Source organism: Syngnathus acus, chromosome 12 (genome assembly GCF_901709675.1).
Source record: "Syngnathus acus chromosome 12, fSynAcu1.2, whole genome shotgun sequence".
In the NCBI taxonomy this organism is placed as follows: Eukaryota; Metazoa; Chordata; class Actinopteri; order Syngnathiformes; family Syngnathidae; genus Syngnathus; species Syngnathus acus.
In genome coordinates, this window is record NC_051097.1 from 7,758,853 (window position 1) to 7,784,851 (window position 25,999).

Genomic DNA, 25,999 nt, shown 5'->3' on the forward strand with positions numbered 1-25,999 from the left:
GGAAAAGAAAATGCACTAAATAATCGTTCCACAAATAAATAGCCCGCCTCAGTTTGTAATTTTGTAATGGGCCCCCAACTAACATTCGAACCCTTGGCCGGATGTCATGCAGTCACCGCAGCCACAGTTAGGCGCCATACTGATTTCTTTCCTATGGTGACTTAGAATTTCATGCACATTTTTGATGTGAAGTGGTTATATCGCCCTAAATTCGTTCTAAATTGAGATCCTGGTCTCCTTTTAAGTTTGCAAACCGCATCAGTGTGCTGAAGGGCTACCTCAAGAGTGAGTGTGTGCGCGCGCACGCGCGTGTCGCGTTAAACAAACGGTGGCATCATGTTTTTTCTAGACTTTGTTGTTAAAAGAAAATGACTTCCCAATGACTCCACTTCCGTTTACAAACAAATGAAGTGGTTTAAAACGGCCTTTTTAGGTGTTCAGGTTTGACATCAGTTTTGCTGCACACGGCAAAAAAAACATTTGATCGTGCATGCAGGATGTTGTGCTTGATACTTATATTGAATCATAATACACCAAACTTTGACTTTCTGTACTAATTATTTATGTAATTGTTGATTATTTCATTTACGTCTTACGTTTTGGGAGCAAAAAGTTGATTTATTACAGAATGCAAAGAGAACATTTCATTTGTACTTCCAGTAAGAAATGCTGCACAATTCACATTATCCCAAGTTGCTCCGAACGCGCCGTTTAGTGCAAAATATATATTTGAATGTGTACGCAAATTGGTGATTTTCTTATTTCCTAAATGTGTTTGGAACCGAAACGTGATCTGTTGCGATAGGTTTTATATTGTGATGAGCGCGCTATAAACAGTTACGAACGCGTTATCAAGTGTGCTGCAACAGTTGTTCGTTAACTTTTTTGCCCCCCCCCAAAATAAAAGAAAAAAGCCAGTAAACTTGAGAACGAGCATGTTGAAATTTAAATTGCATAATTGTAATTCAGTAGATGCCAATCCAGTCATTCTAAGAACAAGTTTAACACTGCCAGTACAATTAATTAAAAAAACAAAAAGTAAGAATATGAATTGTTGTATTATATCATAATAACAATTTCAAACCTTTTTAAATTTCGTTTGATAATGAAAAAATAAATAAAATAAAACCTGCACCTTCGGCACAAATCAAATATTCTAATTTATCATATTTATAGCGACTTTGCGCTAACACCATTAGAGCGCATGTTTACGTCACGTGACACGTGGCGCGCAAATCTAATCCCGCACGCGCACACTCACATTTAGGATTAGGTAAGAAAATCATTTTCTTAGAGACTTCACTCTAGTTTATCTTACATAATTTGCGTTTGCTTTAAAATCACATGGTGTCCCTAAATTGCGAAATGACGCGCGCATTAAGATTAAACTTGTATTGCTTGCTCTCCTATTTCCTCACCCATTTTAAAAGTAGTCACTTTGCTTATGCATACTTTCAAATCCACAAATCCTCCAAAATAAATGTGTGCAGACTAATTAGCATTCAGTCTAATATTGAAGAACCGCGCACAAGAACAAGGCCAACATTTAGCGAATGCACGCGCAAAATTTCTATCACATGAATTCATAACAAAACTGTCAGTGTGCGACACACACACTCGTTTAAAAATTGATTAATCAAAAACAGTACACACACACACGCACGCACACACACACGCACGCACACACACTGGACTAAAATATACTTACAGTAGGTGCTCCTTACCTCCTTGGCTGTGCTCTGACGTGTGTCTTCAGGCAGCTCGCAGGAACTTTTTGGCTGCAGGCAGGACTGCTTGGGTCCGCCTGCAAAAATATCAACACGTGGAAGCCAATATGGACGGGAGGCAAAAACAAAGTGTCAGCTAGGCCAGGTGACGGAATAAGCACCAAACAGGCCGTTGATGTTCGCTCCTTTGTGGACCGGCTGCAGTGTCGTCACATCCAAATATGTTTTGGACCCTTCCTTGAGCCAAGGCGCGCCAATTAGAAAATTCCCTGAGCCTTTACGTAAGACAAAAATGTCAGGAAGTATGCGTGCTGAAGTAGGCTAATGATAATGAATGTTATTGTTGTGTCTGTCGTGCAGGCATGCATGAATAGCTGAACAAACATCTTTTTTTTTTTTAATAATCAGTAGAACAAAACTGGCAAACATACAGTTATGTTTTGGTTTGTCTAGCAGCATTTTTCTTTCCGGTTGCTTTTCTCAATTTGTTCTTCTATTGTTTAGCAGCCAAGCAAGATGGTACCAATGTTTGCTCATTCTTTTTTAATGACTACTTCATAAAAAAGTGAGGAAAAAATATTATATTTGCAGTCAATGGGGTACAAAAGTCTGTAAAATGGCATTTTTTTTCTTCTTTCTCCTCTTCTGCAGACAAGTGTGATGACTTACAAGAAAGTTTTCTTTGCCACCATTTTTGTGACATTGCTAAGTAAGAAAAGATAGAGATGCAAAACTTTGAAAATAACATTTGGACAATCTCCAACTTCTTCCATTTTTTTAACATATAACATTGGTCTGTCTGAATGGAGTTTAAAAACTTAGGGGAAAACTATTTTTGTATATTTTTAAGTAAGCAAGCCTGGTGGTGCAGAAATGTCAAAATTAGAAAGGAATGTATTTGTTTTCCTTTTTGTAAAAATAAGATGTGGTGCAAAACTGAGAAAATAATGCAATCGGTTGTACTCTATTTCTCCTAATTTTTACAAATTTTTTAAATAGGTGAGCATTAAGGTGCAAAACTCTGAAATAAAAAAGCCCATTTGGGTCTTGTACCCCCATCTCACCCCGTCACCCCTTATTATATTGTTTGGCAGGCAAGCATGGAAGTGCAAAACTGACAAAATAAAATTCTGCATTTGTTGACCCTCCACTTGATGAAATTTTGATTAAAAAAAAAAAGCATTTGTCTTTAAGCATGTGTGCAAACGTGACATTAATTAGCTTTTTGCAAGAAAACTTTGAATGAGCCTCCGGCCATCTTTCTTCTGATTGATCGTCTTCTTTCCAATCCAGCCTGCCAGCCTGGCCACGCAAGGGCCTGTGAACTGTGACCTCTCGAATGACTTCACCCTTGTTCTATTGGACTAAGACGAGCATGATAAGCTATCTGCGCCTCCATGGCAACACGCGGCCCAAAGGTACACACACAAATTCACACACCTCCACACACGTACATATTGATGTACAAGAGGTCCACTTTTCCAGGCCGAGTGGCACGCCTCGGCCCTTGGTGACTGGGCGGGCCTTTTGGTGGTCGGGTTGGGCGAGCCGGGGGGCTGACATGTTCCTGCAAACAATCACATCACACACACGGGGACCCACATTCCAACTTCCTGATCAAGCCAGCACCAGTACACACACAGACACGCAAAGCTCGGTCGACATCCCCCACGCTAGCCCAGATGCAAAGAAACGAGCAAGGGGTGGGCTTAGATATTTATTAGGGCAACAAAATTAATAGTTGTCTCTCAAAACTTGTCAATCTCTAATGTGATATGATGAAAATTCCTTCACACAAAAGGGCAAGCTCATTTGGACACAAGTGAGGCGACGCCTGACTTGAGCCACATGTCTTGTACTCTGCTGCCCTCTAGTGTTGTATTTTCGAATTAGCTCATTCATTGTATTAGTGGCTAGTTTGCAGGGACGTTGAAAACCTGCACTCATATCTATGTCACGATGTAATATCTGCATTTTCTGACTGTTTCCTGCCAAATTCCCTTGTCGTGAACACAAGTTTGTTTTGTTGTATGAATGTGGTTACTCTGGTTATTTGTCTGCCATCTAGTGGACGAGCAATTAATTGTCCTGCCTGTCACCTGAGTCGTCGTAAATTACTATATTTCGTACGAATTAAGTAATTTAAGTCATTTCCCGCAGCATATACAGCTGATTGTTGGGAATCAGTGGAAAAGATTATATAGGCGCCCTTGGGGTCACTCGAAATAAATATGAGAAGTGTGGCCGCGTCGTGACGCACACATGGCGTGTAAAAGCCCAGCTAACGACCATGGGAAGCGTGCGGTGTGGTCCCCTCTTAATATCCACAGACCTGGGTGGGGGAGTGGAGGGGAGAGCCTGGGGGCCATCACGTCTCACCTCGGTGGGGTCACGGCACCTCGAAACCTCGACATGTTCAAATGCACAAATTACGACGCTTGTCAAATCCAGAAATTATAAACGAGGCCGTTTCTAAATCACACCTTGACTCTTTGCTCCATCCAGAAAAGGTTCCTCTGGTATATGAAAACAACTAAAACATATCTTTTTTAAATTATAGTGAACCCTCGTTTATCACAGGTAAACTTTTTAAAGTATTCATGTTACAGTTGCTTGCAGTTTTCCCAATTAAGAGGCAAAGCGTGCTTGTTTCAAGTTGGGGTTTTTTCTCCCAGTTAAAATTTACTTTAAAATTAACACCAAACATAGAGAGAATAAAGATGATAGCGTTAAACTATGAATCCACTGTTATTGCACTGCATCTCTTCTCGTAGCCTCAAATCGATTTACCTCCTTTCAATAACAAAAATGAATGGACAGAATTGCTCCAATCAGCATGACCCATCTACCTGTAGGGCCGTACCAAGTGTGTATTGAATGAAGGGGTGTGTCATTGATTTGGACAAACAATTTCTCTTTTGCATCGGTATTTTGAATCTGTCCAAATATGGACATCATATAAATCATTTTGAAGGTGTTTCCTTCTAAATATTGTCATATATTGATGTTAGATTCAACATCCACCATTTGGGTGTCTTTGAATTTTGAGGTGTTTTTTACCTGGAGTGGGCGGAACCAAGGGCTATTTAAACAGCAAGGTGAAAGTGCCTCTGTTTGATTGTCTGACACTGGCTTTGTGGAAGTGCCTCTGAAAAGGAATGTTTTTACTTGGAGTCAGTATTTTATTGAGCTTTTCCATTTTAAAATGAAAACAAAAGGAGGATAACGCAAGGATTAATCAGCTCGGGGCCACCAAGACAGCCGGTAAGAATGCTGATTTCCTAATTTATCAAAGAAGAAATAATTTAGCTTACGGCTATAAAAATGAGCACGTCTGCTGACTCAATTTGTGTGTTATGATGACCTTGACTCGCATGGTGTTGATTCAATTGTCACGTGTTGTGCATGCATTTGGAGTCCAAATGCATTTCCTTTTGGAAAGTCACAATGATTAGTTTTGAATGAACATGCTTGGCGCTACGGACACTTGAGTTTGGCTGCAGCTCAGACATGTGCTTGCTTGTTGTGTGACTTCCTGTTTGTGGGAAGTGTGACCAATGCGGTTCGCTGAATGTCTTCTTTGATTCATCGCGCTGCTATTCTGGGGTACCATGAGAGGCCTCAGGCCATGTAGCTGCTGCTGCTATTTATAAGAAGGAACCCATGCATGCTGTGTGTGTGAAGTTTTTGGTGTGTGTGTGTGCGTATGTGCCAGTCGTAAGATCTTTGCATACTGATGACGGAGTGGTGGGACCACAATGTATTCTGAGGGATGCTGGTGGTGTAATGTGAGCTTTGAGAGCCAAACTTTGTCTGTGCGTCCGTGTTTGTGTTTATTGCTACATTAAGAGTTTGAGTTGTGACCCTTTTCTCTTAGAAAATAAAACAATGAGGATATTTCCCCCACGTGCACTCTATACTGTACACACTATTATTATTATTTTTTAATTATTTGTCCCTTTTTTTTAGTCAAACTCAGTGATTCTCGCAAAGGTATCATTATTAGTACTCTGGCTCCCTCTAGTGGTATGTAAAATCCCTAGCCAACTACAATTCAATGACGTTCATTCACTTTGCTCTTTTGAAATATTAGCGACGTATACCAGTGTACAAATATTTGAAAGAAATCCTAGAGTTGGAGGAATTGGTATTTCTGGAAGTGCATCTGTCCATTTTATCATATGTGGTCCATGCGTGGCTATTTCAAAGCGTCACCCTGCGTGCCATGGCGGCCTGTAGCATCGTTTAGCCTGCGTCTGTCAGTGTTTTGCGGCGGGCGCTCGTCTCTAATGTGCCGGTGGTGGTTGCGTATGAAGTGAGGCTGATGTTGCAGACCATTAGGCTCTTGAAAGGAGCGCTGGTTGTCTTCTCCTAGTCCGCACAGCTCATTTCCACTTCCAAGAAGCTCCAGTGAGTGAAATGCACGTAAAGAGCAGATTGTGAGCATGTGCAAAACGAGACGTGATGCCACACATGACGTTTTTCTTTACATCTGCCCTTCTGCTTTGAGTCAGGTACAGATGCGGAGGAGTGTTGAAATGATGACGAAAGTATGTACATATATTGAACACGTGCATTTCTATACGGACAGCCGTGGAATCCATTATAAACTCATGAGAACACACGTTATTGACTTTGTCCATCTCCAAGAATTTTTTTTGTAAATTTCGTAACGTGGGGTTGCAGGTCTTTTAGTACTCAATAGATCAGCAACTTAAGTGCTGGAGGTGGTTACAATTTTTCATCAGTGCTGGCGGAGGGTGGGAGGACATGTACAATATGAAAATGTGTACTTAATGTATTTAAATTTTGATAATATATTTTGATAATTTTGATAATGCAAAAAAAAACAACGCCTACTCTATTTTTTAAGCACAAAATCATTTTAAAGGGTTAGCTGCAATATAGTAGCGGATAATGTCCGCGATGCTAATTTGCAGTAGTGTAGAAGAACCAAACTGCTGTTTGTAGTAGTTTAGCTGTCAGACGTCCTTTTCAAAGCTACTATTTGAAATGACAAGCATACGGACTTGAACAAGACCGTGGGCTCCGCGTACGGGTCCAGACACAGCTCGGCCCTGCGGGGCGCCGTATCATCGCTGAGAAGAAGTCGTCACGTTTGACAGCCACACCCGTGGAGATAACCGTGTAACCTCATCCGAGCCATCAGTTCAGACATCTCAAAACACCAAAGTTGCTTTTACTCCTCCCGGGCTTGTTCTCTTCAAACAGTCCTGCGGGCTGAACCGATGTTTTCATTGCGCTTTGACACAGTCAAGTTGGTATCGGTGTCGCTTCCTGGTGTATCTGAAGATCCTTTGCAGTTACGTATTTGTCCCCCCCCACCCCACCCGATAATCAATATCGATATCAATGTTAATCGATAAAATCGTTTTGATATTCAAGTCAATGAGCTTGGTAGACGCCCAAATTAAAGTAAAGGTCACACTATTCTTCTACTTCCAATTGTAATATGATTAAACATTGCATTAGTTAGTTTTAAAAAAGTGCACACTCTGCTGTAGTAACGGTTTCTGGACGCTAGAGTGTGCTGCCGCTCCATAAAAGAACAAGCCATTACCTCCCGACTTGAAAACTCTTTTTTTCCTTCCCTTTCTCCCGCTCTCTCTTTAATGCCATACCATGCCAAGCCTTGCCACGCTATTCCAGTGATAGTCTCAGCTGCTTCCACCATAGCAGGGAAAAGGAAAATACAGTAGATTACAATCAGTGTTTTTATTCACGGATAATTTCATCAGTCCAACCGTGCTAAGGTCAACTGAACCGTGTGACTTGGCTATATTTATCGTAGGCAAGCGGAGATTGAGCTTTAATGCACATTAAATACAACATCCGCTAAAATGCAAGCGTTTTTTTTTTTCTTTTTCAATAAATCTGCCATCAGTATCACTTGCACTCTTTTCATAATGACTAGTATTGAGATTATATCAGCCACACTGCACTCATGTACGATAATAATAATAATAACAATAATCTTTGTCATGTAACAATGCATAGGCTCAGGGCCAGTAAGCCGTACGTGTTCTGCCAGCCGCAGATTAAAAGGCGCCACCACTCATGGACTTTACGTCCAGCCACCTCCAGTCCACTGTTGACCATCTGCCTTTGTGCACGTCTATAGTGTTTGCCATCTGTGCACTTTAAACCTTCACAAATGTTTCAAACACTCTCTCGCCGTGTTCTCATCAGACGGGAGCATGGTCATAGTGTGATCACATGCAGTGCTCCGCGGCGGCATGGTGTTTATCCACTGCAAATCCCAACATTACACATTAAAAAGGCAAAGAGCTAATCCACCGCTGCTCTCACTGCTGCCAGATTACTCTGTATTGTTGCATGCTGTATCATTTCCCTCTATTGTACTCCAGTATTCGCAGGGATAAGTGAACATATTTTGTCCGTATCTTTTTTTGCCATACTTCTGGTTACCCTCCTGTAGCACTGATGAAAAATGATGGCACCCTCCAGCCATTGCTATTCCACATGCTAAATCACAAGTACCTTAAGTGTACAGTGCGGTATCATATACGTACCGATACTGCACTATATTACATGTTCTGTTAGATACTGAACTTATAAAAAATGATCAAATCCACCAGATGGCGCAAGTGACCTGTCACTTGTTTGAACCAAAGAGGCCACAACCTGTTGAACCAGCCGGGTTGGGTTTAGCAAACACACATTTTGTCCAAAATGACAGCAAAGTGTATAAAATTGCTTTACTTGCTGTTATTAATTGAATCATAGTCGAGAAATGTCATCAACATTGGATGTTTCTTTCTAGGTTCCGTAATTATAAAGCATTAGATCAAATAGCTCAGACTACAGAAGTGATCATAGTTGGAATTTGCGGTGGTGCAGTCAGAACTGTCTTGCATCATTTAACTGCGCCTAATAATTTGGCATTTAAACTTTCAATTTTGAGGCCAGACAATTTTGCTTGGTATCTTACCTGAGTCAGCTCTCAGGATGGAATTTGCGGTGGTGCAGTCAGAACTATCTTGCATCATTTAACTGCGCCCATTCATTTGGTAAACTCATTTAAACTTTCAGTTTTGAGGCCAGACAATTTTGCTCTCGGGATGATGCAACACTGCAAACCACAATTGTGTAGGTTGCTGTACAATCAGGTTTGGAAACCCTCGGGGATCCTTAAAATCCTTAAATGTAGTTAGCGACAAAATGTTTAAAAAAAAGGTAAATAGGGACCGGCGGCTAATAAATCAAGCACGATAAGCGAATTATTCCTTCCTACCTTAGCTTCGGGCCAATAAGAAGCTATATTAGATGATTGTGACATATCACATAAATCTGACGTCCATGCATAACAAGAGGTGTGTTGTAACAGGAATAAAGATGCATTTTTCCGAGAACAAAAAAATCACGAAATATTTTCCAGAATACGAGGTGTTGGCCATGATGGCGCCTGCTCACAATGCCCTGGGCATCTGACAGTTCCCACCCGAGAAGAACATAGCTGGAGCAAAACAAAAAAACCTAAAACACTCCAACCCCCTCTCTCCCAAGCTCAAGGGGCCTGAATTATTTTTTTTTGTGTGACACCAGTCCTGAAATTTCCCTGACATACTTTGTATAGTTTTGGGTTTATACAAATTGAATTTTTTCTTGTCCTTAATATACCTTTAGTTATCCGTTTAAAAGACTACAGGGCCCGTAAAAACCCTCGTCATCGCCCGGTCCAATTAGACGCCTCTTTCAGGTAACTTCCGCTAGAGGGCGCCGAGCGGACTGCAGACGCTTCGCCGCCTGGCTTGCAATAAAGTGCAGATAGGCGCGCAAGAGGGGCGCCAGGTGAGCAATAACCCTAACCCGAGTTAAGTCCGGGCGGTCGGTCGGTCGGGCGGGCCTCACTTGAGACAGAGCGCGACGTGTTTGCGTCTGTCCCCTAGCGCCGGCCTCGCTGCACATTAACCAGACTGCATACAAATAAAGATAGACACCTGATAAACTCTTGACTCTGAGCTGGAGCCATTAAAAGGAGAGGACAGTTTTTCCTTCCTCTTTCAAAGTCACACTCGAAAGTGCTAATATAGTTTTTTTTTTTATAAGGCTTGTTTGCTTACATTGACCGTTTTTGTAAGAAGAATCGCCACCGCCGCCTCCTCAAATATACACACGTCATAGAATTTAAATATAGTCTATATGACGATTTAGTTTTAACTGCCCGGATTTGACAAATATGACACTGACATATATCTACCCCGCCCAAAAAAAGTCTCTGCCGAAGCAATTACAAACGTTATTGTAACAATATACAATGAAAAATGCATTTGTAACACAATCAAATTCTGTCAATTGAAATTAATTGAATTAGGTTTCTGTGTCAAATGTGCAGTCAGGTAAATCAATCAAGTGATCAAGTGCGTGGTGTAAAATGACACGGCTATAAAAAAAAAATCAACATTTCAATGTTTTATTGAAACTTTCAAGAACACGATGTCGATGTTGTAAACTAGACAAAAAATCCGAGAGGCTACAACATAACCCAACGTATAAGAAACACAAAAAAAAAAAAAAGAGAACAAAACCTTCATTTTCTTTAAGATTATACGGCACTTTTAACGACCAGGTTTACAAATTTCCATAACAGAATAAATCCACTTTTGTCAAACTTTAACACTTGTTTTGCGTTCCTAAAAAAATTTTTTTTTTTTTTTTTTTAAACATTTAAAAAAAGGAGGTGTTTCAAGCCATTAGTGCGGTGCGTTGGTTGTCGCCTTTTTCATTCGTTGAATAGCACGCACACATACGCACACACACGCACACGCGCGGACATCAAGTGAAAAATACAATGGCACATGAGTGTGAGTAACTAGCTGAGTGGATATTAAGGGAGGAATAAAATCCATATTTGAAGATTTGGACAAGAAGGAGGGATAATAAATGGAGATGGAAACAAAAAGATAATAGCCACAAAACTATCATTACATAGATATATCCACAATAAATTAACAACAGATCCCTAGGACAAACTACTTTTTATTTACACGCAACAATATGAAATAATTATACATAAATATTTTATATACTCATATGTACATGTAGACTCAATACTACCTTTCATGTTGTTGTTGTTTTATATTTACTTTGAATTGTCTGCTTCCTTTTGCCCATTGAACATTAACGCTTGGACCTCTTTGCTACCCAAAGCAGTTTTTGGATTTAAAAACAACAAATTAAAAAGAACAGTAATCCAATTAAAGAGATATATATTTTTAAAACAAATGTGTCCCCCACTATTTTAAAGAACATTCACGATAGACGGAGGGGGAGGGTGGGTGCATGCATTTTCTGAGGGGGGTGGGGTCATTAAAATTGAAATAGTACAAGAAAATACAGCAGTCTCTTAAAGGTAGGTCATGTTCGACGGTAGTGGAAATCAAATGTGTAAATTCAGAGTGCATATTGGGAAGAAGTAATAGTAAAAGAAATAATAATAATAATAATAATCATAAAAACATAACATTTCGTCGTGTATGATGCAGTTCGGAGACAGCAGCAACTTCAATTCGTTAAGTCTCTCATCTGACCACTTTTCAGTTTCAATACTTGTACGGTATTAAAAAAAAAAAAAGACAGGTTAAGTGTTGCTTTTTTAATTTAAAAGGAAAAAACAATACATATCAGATGTGTATTAAACCAAAGTGCATTTCAGAAACTAAAATATGTCTCTCTTGAAAAAAAAAAAAAACCCTGCTATGAACAAAGTCCTCCTGTTGTTGTCTTTCAAGGTATTTGGGACGCCTTGAAAAATGACAAGAAATAACAAGTGTGTGGGTGAAAAGCGGGGGGCGGGGGGGTTAGAGAGGGGGCGGGGGGGGGCCCGCTCCCCTCCCCTCAGGGCGACCCGCTTCTCGACCTGTCCTGGTTCGAGTCCAGCCCGCTGACGAGGCGCTGGATGCTCTGCAGCTCGTTGGCGCCTTCTTTGTCGGCACCTATTTTGGGCGACACCGAGCGACTTGTCACCTCCGACGTGGACGAGTCGAGCTGGGCCGAGGCCGGGCTGGCCGGGACCAGCACGTCCCCCTTCAGCTCGGCCCCCAGCGGCGCCAGAGCTGAGGCAGAGGCGGCGGCAGCCGCGGCCGTGCTGAGCAGCGTGCTGTCCGGTACCGTCATGGGGAGCGAGTAGGGGTTGTACCTGAGTCGGGGGCGCACCGCGTTCAGGAAGGCGTGCCGGTGAACCGACGGGGACGACGAGGCCGAGGCGGCGGCTGCGGAGGAGGCGGCCGCGGCCGCCGCCATGTACGTGTATGGGTAGGGGAACAGACTTCCGAAGGGGGACATGGCCAGACCCTGAAACCCAGAGAAAAAGACAAAAAACCTTTTTCAAAATAGTGATTTTTTAACTACATTTTAATTACAGTTTATTTGTATTTAACAATTGAGTACATATTAGAATGAAGCTTGAATCTATTTTTAATACAGCCAATTTATTAACCTGTAAAAAAAAAAACGCAACTTATATTTTTTTCCGCTAAAACAAGTTGGGACAACTTTAAAGTAGAAATGATTTATCTTCAATCTTATGTAAAAAAAAACAACAACAATTTTAACAACAGCAAAATATAAAATATTCAGTTGAATTGCCCAACGAAAAGTTTTATCAAGATTAACAGTTTGCCTTGAATGGTTTAGTTCACCCAACTTTTTTTTCAACAGCGCGCAGTTAAGTTGTATTAACATTTAGTGCATATTAAAATTAACCTCGCAGTTCTCGAAAAAATACTTTTAAACAACCTACCTAACTTGACAAATATACTAAAAGTTGAAGCGCGCTGCAAACTTGAAGTTTCAACGTTTAATTCAATCATCATATTATTCACCACAAGAGGGTGCCCACGTCCATATTTTCGAGTGGCGCTCCCATCACAGTTGGAGATTGACTGCACTCTCTAGTGAGTTTGCCATAGTGCTGGCGGAAAGTCTATTGAGTGGATGTGTCCTCGACGTAAAAATAGTCAACGGTGATAGTCACTAGATCAGTGAAGCATCGTATGCCTCGAGTGAAACGCGAGCTCATTTTAAAAAAAAAATTTTTATGGTACATGAAAGAGTCACTGCCAAAGTTCAGTTCAGCTGTATTAAACGTTTGAGTCATTAGATACGCAACAATTTGTGGTCACAAGTTAGGCCTAGTGTGCCTACCGACTACAAACTAATATTAATTTAATTTTTCAGTTGCTTAAGCAGGAGGGACATATCAGATTGAAATCTCTAGCAACATTTGCTTTCTCAGATGTTCAACTTGTTCACAGGAATGACATTAAACCTCCAAATGAGTAATTCGGGGCCACAAACGAACATTTTGTGGCCACAAATTAGTGTTTCGTGGCTGCAATTTAAAACCTAACCATGTCATGTCGAGGCCTCTGAGTAGAGATACTGAACACTTCCGCTAAGGAAAATCAGCACCAAATGATACACCACATGCCTCTAGTTTATCAATACAAGTGGCGCATCCATTTCAACGTAAAGGGAGATGTCAGGAAGTCCTAATCTTCTTTTCAAGTTCAACATCCACACCAAAAATTAAATTCATTTGTTGCTTTGGGTCACACCACATCTTTCCATAAACTGTTAAGGAAATTGGATAAAAAGAGATCAAGTTTTTTCAGGAGCTGCAATAAAGGCACATATTTCTTGGAAATTGAATAAAAATCTGAGATATCATTTTGCCAATAATGGCACAAAGTTCTGTGGAAATTGGGTAAATGTGTGAAGGCATCACATCAATAGCTTTCTTTGCCATACGAGAAAATATTATTTCTGTGGAAAGATGTGGCAAAAGATATTGGCAAAAATGTGCACCATGTTAGTGAGAAAATAAAACGTGGAATTGTTGGTATGTGGGAATTTTGGCGTGTTGAAAATTGTTCCCAGGGTGAATTGAATGTGCAGAACAGTGAGAAATCTGAATGGGAACGATGAGAATCTGTTTGTAGAATGTCCCATTGGGAATCAATGGTTTTTTTTTCTTCAAGGGGTGAAATGTGGAGTTGTGGGAAGACTATTTTTGGAATGAGAAAAATAATACACAGCCTAAATCTTTGGAGTTGGTTGAAATTAGAATGGTGAGAACTGCTTGAGAAATGTGGATGTAGAAGCTCTTCAACAGAGCGAGGTTAAATGGTGCACACTGTTTGTAACACAAAGGCTTCTGTAGATTTATTAACTTTTTTTTTTTTTTTAGTCAAATGACACAATGTAACGCAGCCAAGTTCACAAATGCCAAAACAAAACAGTGCTCAGTAACTAGACAAAACAAAAGAAGTTCCTTGAAATGCACCGGTAACGAAAGTGAAAGAAAAATACTTAAATGAATCCATTTGTCACTCAGCTTTCACCAACTGTACAATCTGAATCGCGTCTGCCTTTATATGGTCGGTTTCTATCTTCGGCCCAGTTCTTTGATCGCCAGACAATACCATTTGGTCTCAGGGTGTTGACAAAAGTCGACAACACAAATCCTGGATCTCACACCTGTTTTGTAGGTGTTTTCCTTGGCTGCGACATTGCGTGCCCCACCCTCTGCAAATCTATTAAGTTGTTTCAGTTAGCCCATTAAAGCAGCCTTCATACTGTCTTTGGCAATGTATCAATATCATTTCACAGTTTCCTCCTTGCTCAACAGCATTTTGGAGACGTGTGTGTGTGTGAGAACCATCTTACTTTAGCATTGTTTTGGTTGCGTGTTTTGCCCGAGTACACATCTGCAGTGATTGGGATTGTAAAGATTTTTTGGCCACACCATATTTTCTTAGAAAATTCATTTTGACTTGACAGTCATTCATAAAAAAAAAAAAACAATAGACCATTACTGCCGCCATATTGTGCCTCTAATTTAATGCACATGAAACCACCACACCCGAGGAAAAACAACTAATCGGTGATAGAAGCCACGACTTGTGTGAATTCATATATCATTTGACCAAAAAAAATCCTTTGAATTTGTTTCAATTCAAAACAGCGAAACGGACATTTTTTTATCAGTCCATCGTAGAAACGCACCTGATTCCTAATGAAGTTTCATTTTGTGTGCGACAAATAATTGACATTTTATAAGTCGCGCCTTCTGCCTCTGATTGCTTGATGCCTTTTGTTTTTGGAGAGTTTCACACACTCCCTTTAAATTGCTAACTTGCTTCAGAACGGTTCATCAGCATTGCACGTAGCGAATAATACAAGAATAAAGGACGATGGAGGGTTGCACTAGAGAAAATCTCGCCTGTGCCACTTTCCATATTTTTCACTTCCATAGCGGGTCCCCTTCCCGCGACCCGAGCGGCTTTCCATAGTGAGCAGCCCATTCGTGGAAATTGCGGTTTGCAAATGTATAATCCCACTCTCGTAATCCGTAAATTGCGTGTTTGCTTTTTATTGTTTCCGACGCGCGTAATCCTTCAATTGCGCGTGTGCGCGCATTTTGTTGTGCTCCAACTCGTTGCCGACATTTTCTTCATCGCCACCAAAAGCTCTCCGGCAGGCAAGAGTAAGCGACGCTGTCGATACGCTCGGCCTCGGATGTAAATCGCGAGCGTTTTATTGAACGTAGAGATTAAAAACACTCGGCGTCGATTGCGTCGGTCTTTCCAGAAGCCAAAGGGCCTCAAAGTCGGACGAGTGGAATCGACTGCAGGAGTGCTGAGCGTCCAAGGGTTATCAGGGGCGCGGTAACGGTCTTGCCCCCGGGCCATGGCAACCTGCGCCGCACTCCACTGCAAAACAAGCGTGTGTGCCGCCTTCTGCAGACTCGCACATTTTTATCGCCGCGTGTTAACACACCCAGAGGTGTACGCGCGTTGCAAAATGACGTCCCGTAAGCGAGCGGGCCAACCCTCCCTGCGGCACTGCAACTGCACGTAAACAGCTTTGCCTAAGTTCAAGAATTTCTAATGCGTATTAAAATTCCTCACGTCTGTACTCGAGCGAGACGCCTTGACGACGTGTCGGACGATAAAGTGGCGAACCGAGACGTTACCTGTTTTTTAAGCTTTTGCTCACCTTGTTTCGCCACAGGGGCAACACAGTTCTGTAGTTCTACACAGGCACCATACAACTTGTTTTGTTCAATGAGCAGGTGAGGATTGTCATTGGTAGGGAAGATTTAGACAATAGCATATTTTAGCTAGTAGCTATATATTAATATGAGACTGCATTGGATCACTTGTGACCATGTTAGCTCTTGCTTGTCACTGTGCTTATAGGTGTACAATAGCTAGCTGTATTTTTTTTTTTAAACTGCATCTTAGTAGTGTGTGCCCCAATAAAGTGGGCCATACTTGATGCACCCTACTTAGAACATTTATGTTTATCTAAAAACATAAGTAAAAGCATGTGCTCACATGCTGTGCCCTCAGACAGAAGAGAATTTGTATTGTGATTTTTGGGTTACCTGCGAGGCCAGGACGTGTTGCTGCAGATGGAAGGGCAGGCCCGAAGCCCCCGCCAGGCTCTGAGGGGAGGAGGCCATGCTGCTGGTGTCCATGGTGCTCACGCCTCCCGTGGACACGGCGGCCAGTAAGGGGCCCATCCCCGCGGCCATGTTTGAGAAGGCGCCGCCCATGTTGAACTGACTCGGGTGCAGGAGGAAGGGGTGCGCGCTCCCCAAGTGGTTGAAAAACTGCTGTCCCGTCAGGCCGCCGGCAAATCCGAAGTTGGGCATGTGGCTGTGAGGGCCCATGTGCGGGCCCTCCGTCTGCACATTCAACGGCGCAAAGGCGTCCTTGCCCGGCGGCCGGCAATCGTCCTCCTTGGCCGGGTCCAGGCTCGGGCTCTTCACCTCCTCCCCGGAGCGAGTGGTGCTGGAGATGACGGTGATGGGGCTCTGTCGAGAGTCCGCCCGGCCTCGATCGGTCCTCGGGCTGCCGACGTCGCGGGTTCGGCCGGGGGGGTCGCCGCCGAGGACGCCGCCTCCCCCGAACAGGTGGCCCTTAGTCGGGCTAGTGTCGTGCTCTTTGGCGTCCTCCGTCGTAGTGGAAATCTTGTTAGAGTCTGGACCGTCTTTGACGTGGCCGTCTTTGCTCTCGTCGTCGCTGTCCTCGTCGCTGTCACAAAAGTCTGCACCCCCCCAAAAAGATTTCAGTACATCAACAGGTCGCTAAATTGAAGCTCCACCATAATTAGCTGGCCCAGGACGTAAACAAACTAAGCACATGCTGAATATGTGTTGCATTGGGTTGGTGTAAAACTACCAGTCAACTTTTTAATGTCTATTTTTAAAACTATTTCTGTCACCTCATCCGTTTTTTTGTTACTTTTAGGATTCCTAGATTTACTATCCACTTTGTGCTGTGTGAATGAACCTCTTGTGTAAATCAATCCTGCTCAGCTCTTGTCGTGTAAATTTCATTTTTAATCCATAATGCTCATTATAAAAGTAAAATCAACATTGCATGATCAATCAATTTTATTCGCAGAAATGATGGGCCCATGCATGGATGCGCGAGTCGGCTCTGTTACGTGCCAATACGTTTTACCATAGTCATAAAAAATATTGACTGGCATTATTGCACAAACATTTTTGTCTGTGTACGTTGCTTTTTATGTGTTATTCATTCCATGCTTCTAATATTTTGGCCCCGTCGTTCAAAATTATAGAAACACTTCTCAACATGACAGCACAGTTCAAACTGCAAGCACAAGAATGACGTTATATGAATACTTCTCTAATATATAGCAGAAAATTAACCAGCAGAAGTGCGATGAAGCTGATTAGAGGGGTACCTAATGATATGTCCCGTGAGCGAAATAAATCTGCTTTTAATTAGTATTTACCTATAGATACCTTTATGGCCAATCAGTTCTTGTATTATATCTGACGGTGCCAGTGTACCTAATAACGTGACCTCCTAGCTGTCAGAATCCGGGGTACAAGACGATGACGTCATAATCCAACCTACAATTCTTAAGTGTTCTTTTGACCGTTAAAAAAAATCCCAATATATTATTTGTTAAATTTGAATGCATTGGCGCTAATGGACGACCCAATTTACAATAGAACGACACAATCTCGCCCCCTTGAAATGAACCCACGCGCGGTTGAATACCTTTCAGGTGTGGGGGTCCCACGGTGGACACGGCAGGTGAGGAGGCCTGACCGAAACACTTGAAGGGCGCTTGCTCCCCGGAGGAGTCGTCCGAAGCTCCGTTCTCTTTCTTTTGCTGCTCCTCGTACGAGCGGATAGACTGCAGGGCCAATTGTTTTCTGCACAAAAACACAATTTACCTTCATATTTCCGCAAAAAAAAAAAAAAAAATGGCGTTACCATGGCGACAAACGCCACACTTCCATTTCTCCTCATATATGCGCAATAAATCCCCGCGTGTGAGTGTTCTGCTCATAAAAGCGAGGTAATTAATTAACCGTGCTCCAATCTCGCGGCAACTTTTTACAGCGTGGAGTAGGCTGCCATGCTTAAAGAGAGCAACCCCCCCAACCCCGAGGGTCAATTTTGACGCTTTGACGCGTTTTAATCCAGCTAACGGGATTATTATTTTGTTGTTGTTGTCGTTGCAGCAGCAGCAGCAGCAGCAGCAGCAGCTCTGACTTACCTCTTTTCCCGTCGGCCGTTGCCAGTGTCACGGAAGCCTTTGGCGAAAGGGTTGTGATCGATTTTAAGCTGAGTTATCTGCAAAAAAAATACATATACATATATAAAATAAATAAATAAAAAGGCGGGCGCTTTTTACGCAATTTAAAAGGAAGCATAGTGGTCAAATAAAACAGGCAAGCACAAAGGCGAGTTTCCCCTCGTGTGTGTAAATTACAATATTTACACGCCAAACTCCTCCAACGCGAAGACTTGTTGCCATTGAAGTGTGACTATTTCCCCCCCCCATAAAAGACAGCAGTTATGATTTTGTTTTAATATCGCCTATAAATTAATATGTGTCTTTGATTTCACATATCACCGCAGGGGGGGACACACACGTACACTAACGCGAGCACACAGCGTATAGTGTGACACGAAAAGCCTTTTCTATTTCTCCATTCATGCGCAGAGCGTTGCCCTTCTTCTTTTCTTCCTTCCATTTCTCAACCTCCCCCAACCCTTTTTTTTTGCGCATGCAGAGAGAGCGAGAGCGAAAACGAGAGCGCGCGACCATGTGTGTGTGTGTATGAATGTGTGTGTGTGCCACTACTAAATCCCTTCCACGTGATTTAAATTTTTAAAAAAGCATGCTAACCTGCATGTGCAACATTCCTCCCCACAGCAGGTCTTTCATTTTTTATGACAACAAAACGAATGAATGGGGCATGCAACAAACGAGAGGGGGGGGGCGCTGAATTTATTTATTTATTTGTCTATTTATTTATTAAATTCTTCTATTTATTTACCTTGTCGTTCTGATAAGCAGTCACCGCGATGAAGTCGGTCTCGGGGAACACGTACGTCCTAAAGGTGCTGTAGGGCAGCTTGAGGATGTCGTTGGCCCTCACGATGTGAAAGCGAGGCTGATATTTATGCATGGAGTTCAGAATGGTCTGTCAAACACACAATAGACAGCCCGAATTATGTATACACACCGCTCTCGTTATTAATCCGTCATCCTGTGGGTGGGGGGGGAATACCCCGTTGCATTAAAAATGTATATCGCATAGTAGCAAGCGCTCGGGGTGAAACGTTCCTTTAAAAAAGTAATGCGACATTGTGTTTTTAAAATGATGTAACCACAATATTAGGAACAGCAGTAATGACTGGAGATGTAAAATAATCTTGTTAAATTAATACATGTCAGATTTTTAGATTCCCATCTCACTTATTCAACGTGTGTTTATGATTGTGTATTTTGAGCGGGAGAACGTGCTACAAAAATAGTTTACTGATAATTTAGTGGCTATAGTGCAGTGTAAAAAAAAAAAAGTGAGTGGACTAAAAATTTCAAGTCAACAAACTCATTAAATCTCAAGTTGAGCAATTCAATTAAAAAAAAAAAAATGTTTTGCTGTTGTAAAAATGGGCTTTCCCGCAATTTCACAACAAGTAAGAGTTACCAGAACTTATTGTCCCTTAATCGTATCGTCCTCCAACTTTTTGCTAAAGACAACTCAGCAAATTATGGGAACGAATAACTTGCTTGCTTTGTTGTGTTAACTAAAATTATTTCCATAAATGTCAGTAATGTATTTTTAAAAAAGTTTTTCCAACATCAATTATTGTCCCCCCCCTCGAAAAAAAAAAAAAAAAAAAAAAATCAAATTTAGTTTTGTAGTTTACAGTGTGGGTGTGAGCTTCTACTTTTTCCAAGTAGTTATTATATTCAAAGCCACGTGAACTAATTCTCATTAGATTGTGCCGGTTTGTTTAATAAAATGACTGGTGTGTGCTCCAAGGCGCTTAATCAATTAAATTAGTAGGAAAACACGTGAACTGATTCATTAGATTATTATTTTTTTTGCTGCTGTGTCTAATATTGTGGTCCAAAACACATACAACACCAAATTTGTTCATGCAGTATTCCAAATTGTATCTCAAATATCTTATCAACTGCGTGATTGTGCAAAATAAATAAATAAATAAAGGTAAGAAAATAGTAAAATGGACATACATTAGTGGAACTTACAAATCCATGCTTGTCAGAGATGTTGTTGGTGAGCTTGAGCTTGTGGAAGTTGACCACCTTGGACATCCATTGCTCCCCGGTGGCGGGGCTGTCCGGGTGGATGTACATCCTCTTCGGCATCTCGGGGTCGGCCTTGCCAGCCACCATCCAGCGCGAGTTGTGGAACTTGTACCTGCAGTCGTCGGCTGCCACGATATCCATCAGGAGAATGTACTTGGCCTTCTTGTCCAGGCCCGTGCACCTCACTTTGAAGGGGGGGAACATCCGCCTTGACGCCACAGCACATTTTCAGGCGAGGATTTAGTACCAAATAATACGTTTGGATTACATGTTTAAAAAAAAAAAAAAAGAGGCTGCAGACCACATGTAAATACGCTTTGCACTTAACGTACACAAGCTTCAAGTCAGCAGTCATTATTAAAAACACACACACACACACACACACACACAATTGAAAGTGCGATCTGTTAGTGTAAAGTTTTAGCGAAATGAATGATGGGATTACGAGGAGAAAATCTGTGTGCGCGTGTGTGTGTGTGTGTGTGTGTGTGTGTGTGTGTGTGTGTGTGTGTGTGTGTGTGTGCGCATGCGTGTAAATGTGTGTACACAAAGCTTTACAGGGGACTTAATTACTGCAGGACAACCCCCTTCCCTTTTTAATGCTACAGTACATTAAGATTGCTTATTTGTATTAATTGAATAATGTAAGTGCATGTTGTGCAGAAAGGTGTTACAGTCTCTTACGATCAAATTTCGTTTTTTAAAATATTTTTAATTTGACTAAACTGTTGGGTACAATAATAAATGGGTAAAGAGGCACTAAATTTTCACCCAACTGTATTCTTTTGCACAAAACAACCCCAAAAATACAAAACCTCCACCATCAGAAAATGATTGCTTTGTAGTAAAACACAAATTTGGTCAAACTGTCCCAAGCAACGGGCTTTTTTTTTTTTTTTTATAAATAAATAATTGTGTTATTTTTTTTTCACATTTACATTTTTGTGTTTGTTTTGTGTGAAAAAATTAATTGGGTCAAATGAACCCATATAGTTGCCTCTTTGACCCACAATTGAGATGTTACTGTCATCCAAAATTTTTGTTTAATGTACATGCAGGCCAACTAATTTTGGGGATGTTTTGTGAAAAGATCGGGGTCAAATTGACCCAAGTAGTGGTCTTTTTTGACCCAACTGTTTTTCGAGTTAACCCAGACCTACTATTCAGCTGGTTTCAAAGCGAGAGACTCCATGCAGTTTTCCCCAAACCCGAGTCTAGCTTCTCAATTCTAAAGTCTACATTTCAAAGTAGCAGCGGAGCGAGCTTCACCTTCCGGATTTGGTGATCACCATCTCGGTGCCCCTCTTGTGGAAGAGCTCCCAAAGCTCCTTGGCTTCCAGGTGCACCTTGGGGTCGTCGTCCACCTCCTCCTCGGGCTCCAGGCTCTTGAGCGGCCGGAGGTGCGCGGCGGCGGCGGCGGCTGCCGCGGCGGCCTGGTGGCCCAGCGAGGAGAAGTGTAGCCCGGAGTCGGCCGCTCCCCCCATCAGCTGATCCATGATCGGCTTGCCCAGGGCGCCCGGCAGCGACAGCGAGCCGCTGGGGGGCAGCGCCAGAGCCGGAAAGAAGGGCGGCTGGTGGCCCAGCATGGCGCTCATGGCAAATTCCGGACCCCGGTGAGGTATAAACGGATGATATGCCATACTCGAGCCCTGGACGACTGGATCTCTCATCAGGAAGTTCATCCAAGTGCTTTGCAAGCAGTGCGGACGTGGGCTTGGAGTGTTTTGGACGCGATGCGAAATCAAAACGAGAGAGGAGAAGGAGGGGTGGGAAATGTTCAAGAAGAAGAAGTCCTCCTTCAAACTTGAAGCATCCGCCGAGCGTCCACTGTTCTTTTTTTCGGGGGAGGGAGTTGGGGGATTCAAAAATCAAAAGGCGAAGATGTTCCCCATGAAGAAAAGACACGCACGAACCGACTCGGGTGCGTCACTCGAGTTTACGGCGGGGCATTCTTCCTCTTCACTGCGTTGCCATTCCCGGTTTCAAGGAGATACACGAAAAAAAAAAACAGAAGAGGAGAAACAAAAAGCGCGTTCCCCCTGGCTGGCTTTGTCGGCGTTGCTGTGTTTTTCTTTTCTTTCTTTCTTTTTTTTTTTTTTTTTGGAATTGTCCCCTCCTCGCAGCTTCCCGAGTCCTGCCTCGACTGGCTCCGCTCTCCCTCGCGTCTCTTTACGCACGCACGCACACACACGCCGGGCGTCCCCTCGCCTTCACGCGCATTTCTGGGAAGGACGTGTGCGGAGAAACAAGTCGTCCACCGAGCTCGACAGAAGAGAGAGAGGAAGAAGAAGAAGAAGAGGAGGAGAGTGGAGGGAGAGAGAGAGAAAGAGAGTGTGGTAAGGTCCCAGCTCCGTGATTTTCCTAGCGCCTTCTGTGGCCCACGGGGCTCCACGCAGGATGGATGTGTTGCAGCGACTCCCTTTGATTGGCTCTTTGACGCTTTCGGACCAATTGTGAGGCACCAAGGGGGCGTGGTTTTAACAGGTCCGGGTGGAGGGGATCAGGCTCGAGTCTTATAAAAAGGTGTTTGGAAAACGGCAAAAAGGAGAAAGGAGGAAAAAAAAAAGAAAAGGAGTTTAAAAAAAAAAAAAAAAGGCTTTGCATGTGAAGCGCCATCCCAAGCTTCTGTCACAGTCAGTCAATCAGTCGCTCCGTGTGGTGTGAATATGTCAACAAGCAGCTCCGTGAGGCGTAGCGGGACGAGCGCGGCGAGCCAAGCCGGTGCAGCGACGCTCTCGCCCGGCTTGGTTGTTCGCGCGTAGCCGCTCGGAGGTCTTTTGAGAAATTGGACAGGCAAACACGGCCGATCCTACGGTGACTCCATCGGTGTATTTTTGCACAATTTAGGAGCATTTGCGTGGTTGTCCGATTGCTTGTCCAGCGATTTAATACGCACATCATTTCCTGTTTGATCCTCGGGTGGTAAGAGCTGGACAAATAAGACTGGTAGGCGGGAAGAGGCGCTATGTGTATATTTTTTATTTTGCATACGCATGTCATCTCCATCTCTGATTCATTTAAAAATATTTCCAGTTTGACATTTTTTATTTTCAAAACCGACAATTGAATGTTATAAAGCAAACCGATGTGACGTGACAGCTCATGGGAGGATGGTGCTCAGCAGTGCGTGTCTTATCATCTCTGGCATCAAAACAGCAACAGATATTGTGAATCATAACCAATCAATTGTGCAGGCAAATATAGAACACTTCCCGGCACAAGCGCACCATGCAGGCAACAATTCAATTTCAAGCTGCGCACATCTAGTGTGGCAGTTAAACGCATCCGCCAGAGACGCGAGTATTATAATAATCCTTTTTTATTGTCGTTGCGTGTTATCCGCATGCAAATGTTCCGCTTATGTGGTGTTATTAAGCGCGTCTGTCGTCATCTTTTCTGCTACACTGACAGTCGTCTGCAGATTTAATACTTTGAAAGGTTTAAGCCATGCGCGGATATGAATAGAGCTTATAGATTTGTGTATGCCGGAGTGATTGCGGTATTATGTCAGACAGTGCGCACTTTAAATGCCATTGTAAACCCAAATTCACAAGTAAACTCCAAAAGCTGTGACCACTCGGTCACCTCGGACCAACGCTGTGAATTGTCAATTATTCCTCACGCTCCACTGCGCTTACCTCATCTCAATCAATAGTGCACATATTTCTATTTGTGCTATATAATTCACGGCCATAATTAAAAAAAAAAAAAAAAGTTTTGTGTTTGCAGTAAATATTAGTGACTTTCTTGCGTGCACCACGTGTTGCTGCGTGAACAAGTCGCATGCAGACATTCAAAACGCACGTGTGTATTTTAAAAGTAACATTCATATTCATGCCCTTTGCATTCAATGTAAAACTGCAAAAAAAAAAAAAAAAGACATTTGGCTGGCTGAAAAGCAACCAAACCAAAAACAGACGTTCGTTCACCTGCGTGTGTGTGTGCGTGTTCATGCATACAGTGTGTGTTCCCTTGAGGGTTACACACAATGATATTGGGCTTATGTGTTGCCTGTTATTGATTTCCCGCAGAAAACAAAAGCTGTTGATAAGCCACAGACAAATCTGACTAAGAGAGACACAAGATCCACTAAGTCCGCAGGCTAAACCTTTACATACACAATTGATACACACACACACAAAGGTAAAAAAAAAAAAAAAGGTCAGATCTACTGTTTCCTAAATGCAGCATTTACATTTGCAATTAATAGAAATCACGAGGGACAATTAAAACAGGACTTTTATTATAAAAAAATATCCAGTATCCATTGACGCTGTGTACTTATTTAGTGCACACCTTTGTAGTCAACATTTTCATTATATACATATATATTCTTAAACAAAACCAGCTAATATAAATGAAAGTGTTCAATGACTCAACACATTTTGTGTATCCGTTACACCTATTTCATGTCCACTAATTAGTATTTTTATCTTCCCTCTGTCCTCAACCAACAGGTATTTTTAATGTTGGAAACACGAGGTATAAATATGGTCTACTTTAAAACCTACCTGTAAAAAAGAAATATGTGCAGTGACTTTCTGAATTTATTGCGCACGCTATACAAATGAGTCACAACTGAGTGTTTTGTTCACACCTTCGATGTAACAGACATTTTCAATGTGCAATAGAACGCCGCAAGTATTTTAATGCCTACCCTAATTTCAACCTGTCTAATAAAAATATGACATATTTGTGGCCATTAAAGAGAATATACACGCTGCATATGTGTTTAGTAGGAAAACAAATAATTTCGTGGTCATATTATACCTAATCCATGAACACAAATCAAAACTGTATTCTCAATGATATTAAAAGATGTCTCAACAAAAACAGTAACCTTCCGGATAGCCTGCGAGCTTTTATTTTTCCCATGCTCGTCATCGTCTTCGCCAAACAGAGTGCCCTCCCGCCTCCATTAGAAGCACATTTCAATTTAGCGGAAGGTGTCATCAAATAGCAAGCGCTGTTGACACGGCCGTAGCCTCTCCGTCTCCTCGCGGGCAAGCTGGACGCCGCCGCTTCATTTGCTAAGCAAGTAGAGGACGGTCAATACGCTGTATAAACTTTTACTGGGTTAGGGCTCTCAGGGACTCACAGAGGCCATAAAAAAACAGAAAAGCTCCTGATTAATGGCGGCCAACTTTGTCAGCGCTTCCATTCTGCAGCCAATCTTTACAAAAGTGTACATTTAGGTGCGCAATATTGTCACAAAACTCACTTCTGGCTTTTATATCCATTTTTGTCCGCCCTACTCTTTCAATGCTGAGGTCATAGGTTATATATGGAGCCCAACTGCCATACTGTGTAGGTTCATTAAGCAAAGCTTCAAAGGCATTCCTGGAATTGATCACGGAGCTGCAAGTGATGTAATGTATGCTGTCCTGTTTATTTGCAGATTGTTAATGATAAGCGAGGACAGACTTGGCGGCACCGCTCCCGAATGCAGGGGAGATTGCCTCGGCCCTAAACGCCATGCGACTGAAAAGGGAGGTGGGTGGGGGTCGAGCGGAGCCCCCCCCCACCCCCCCCCCCCCCCCCCCCGCCTCTTATGTGCGAGATTAGCTTATTCAACTACTGTAATTGAGTCCAAACTTCCCGGTGGA

The 25,999-nt window shown here is 42.4% G+C and overlaps 1 protein-coding gene across 2 annotated transcripts; it reads right to left on the minus strand.

Annotated features, from left to right (window-relative positions):
- Positions 1-10,166: 10,166 nt before the first annotated feature.
- On the minus strand, positions 10,167-22,808 carry tbx3a (T-box transcription factor 3a). 2 transcript variants are annotated; one of them, XM_037265523.1, is made up of 7 exons: positions 21,663-22,808; positions 20,334-20,601; positions 19,108-19,254; positions 18,321-18,397; positions 17,816-17,973; positions 16,162-16,826; positions 10,167-12,062 (listed from the first exon to the last, which is right to left on the minus strand). In XM_037265523.1, exons 1-7 carry the CDS (start codon positions 22,073-22,075, stop codon positions 11,607-11,609), a joined length of 2,184 nt encoding a protein of 727 aa, XP_037121418.1. In that variant the 5' UTR covers positions 22,076-22,808; the 3' UTR covers positions 10,167-11,606. The 2 variants fall into 2 exon arrangements, with proteins under 2 accessions (XP_037121418.1, XP_037121417.1); XM_037265522.1 differs by having other exon boundaries at positions 20,319-20,601.
- Between the last annotated feature and the right edge of the window lie 3,191 nt (positions 22,809-25,999).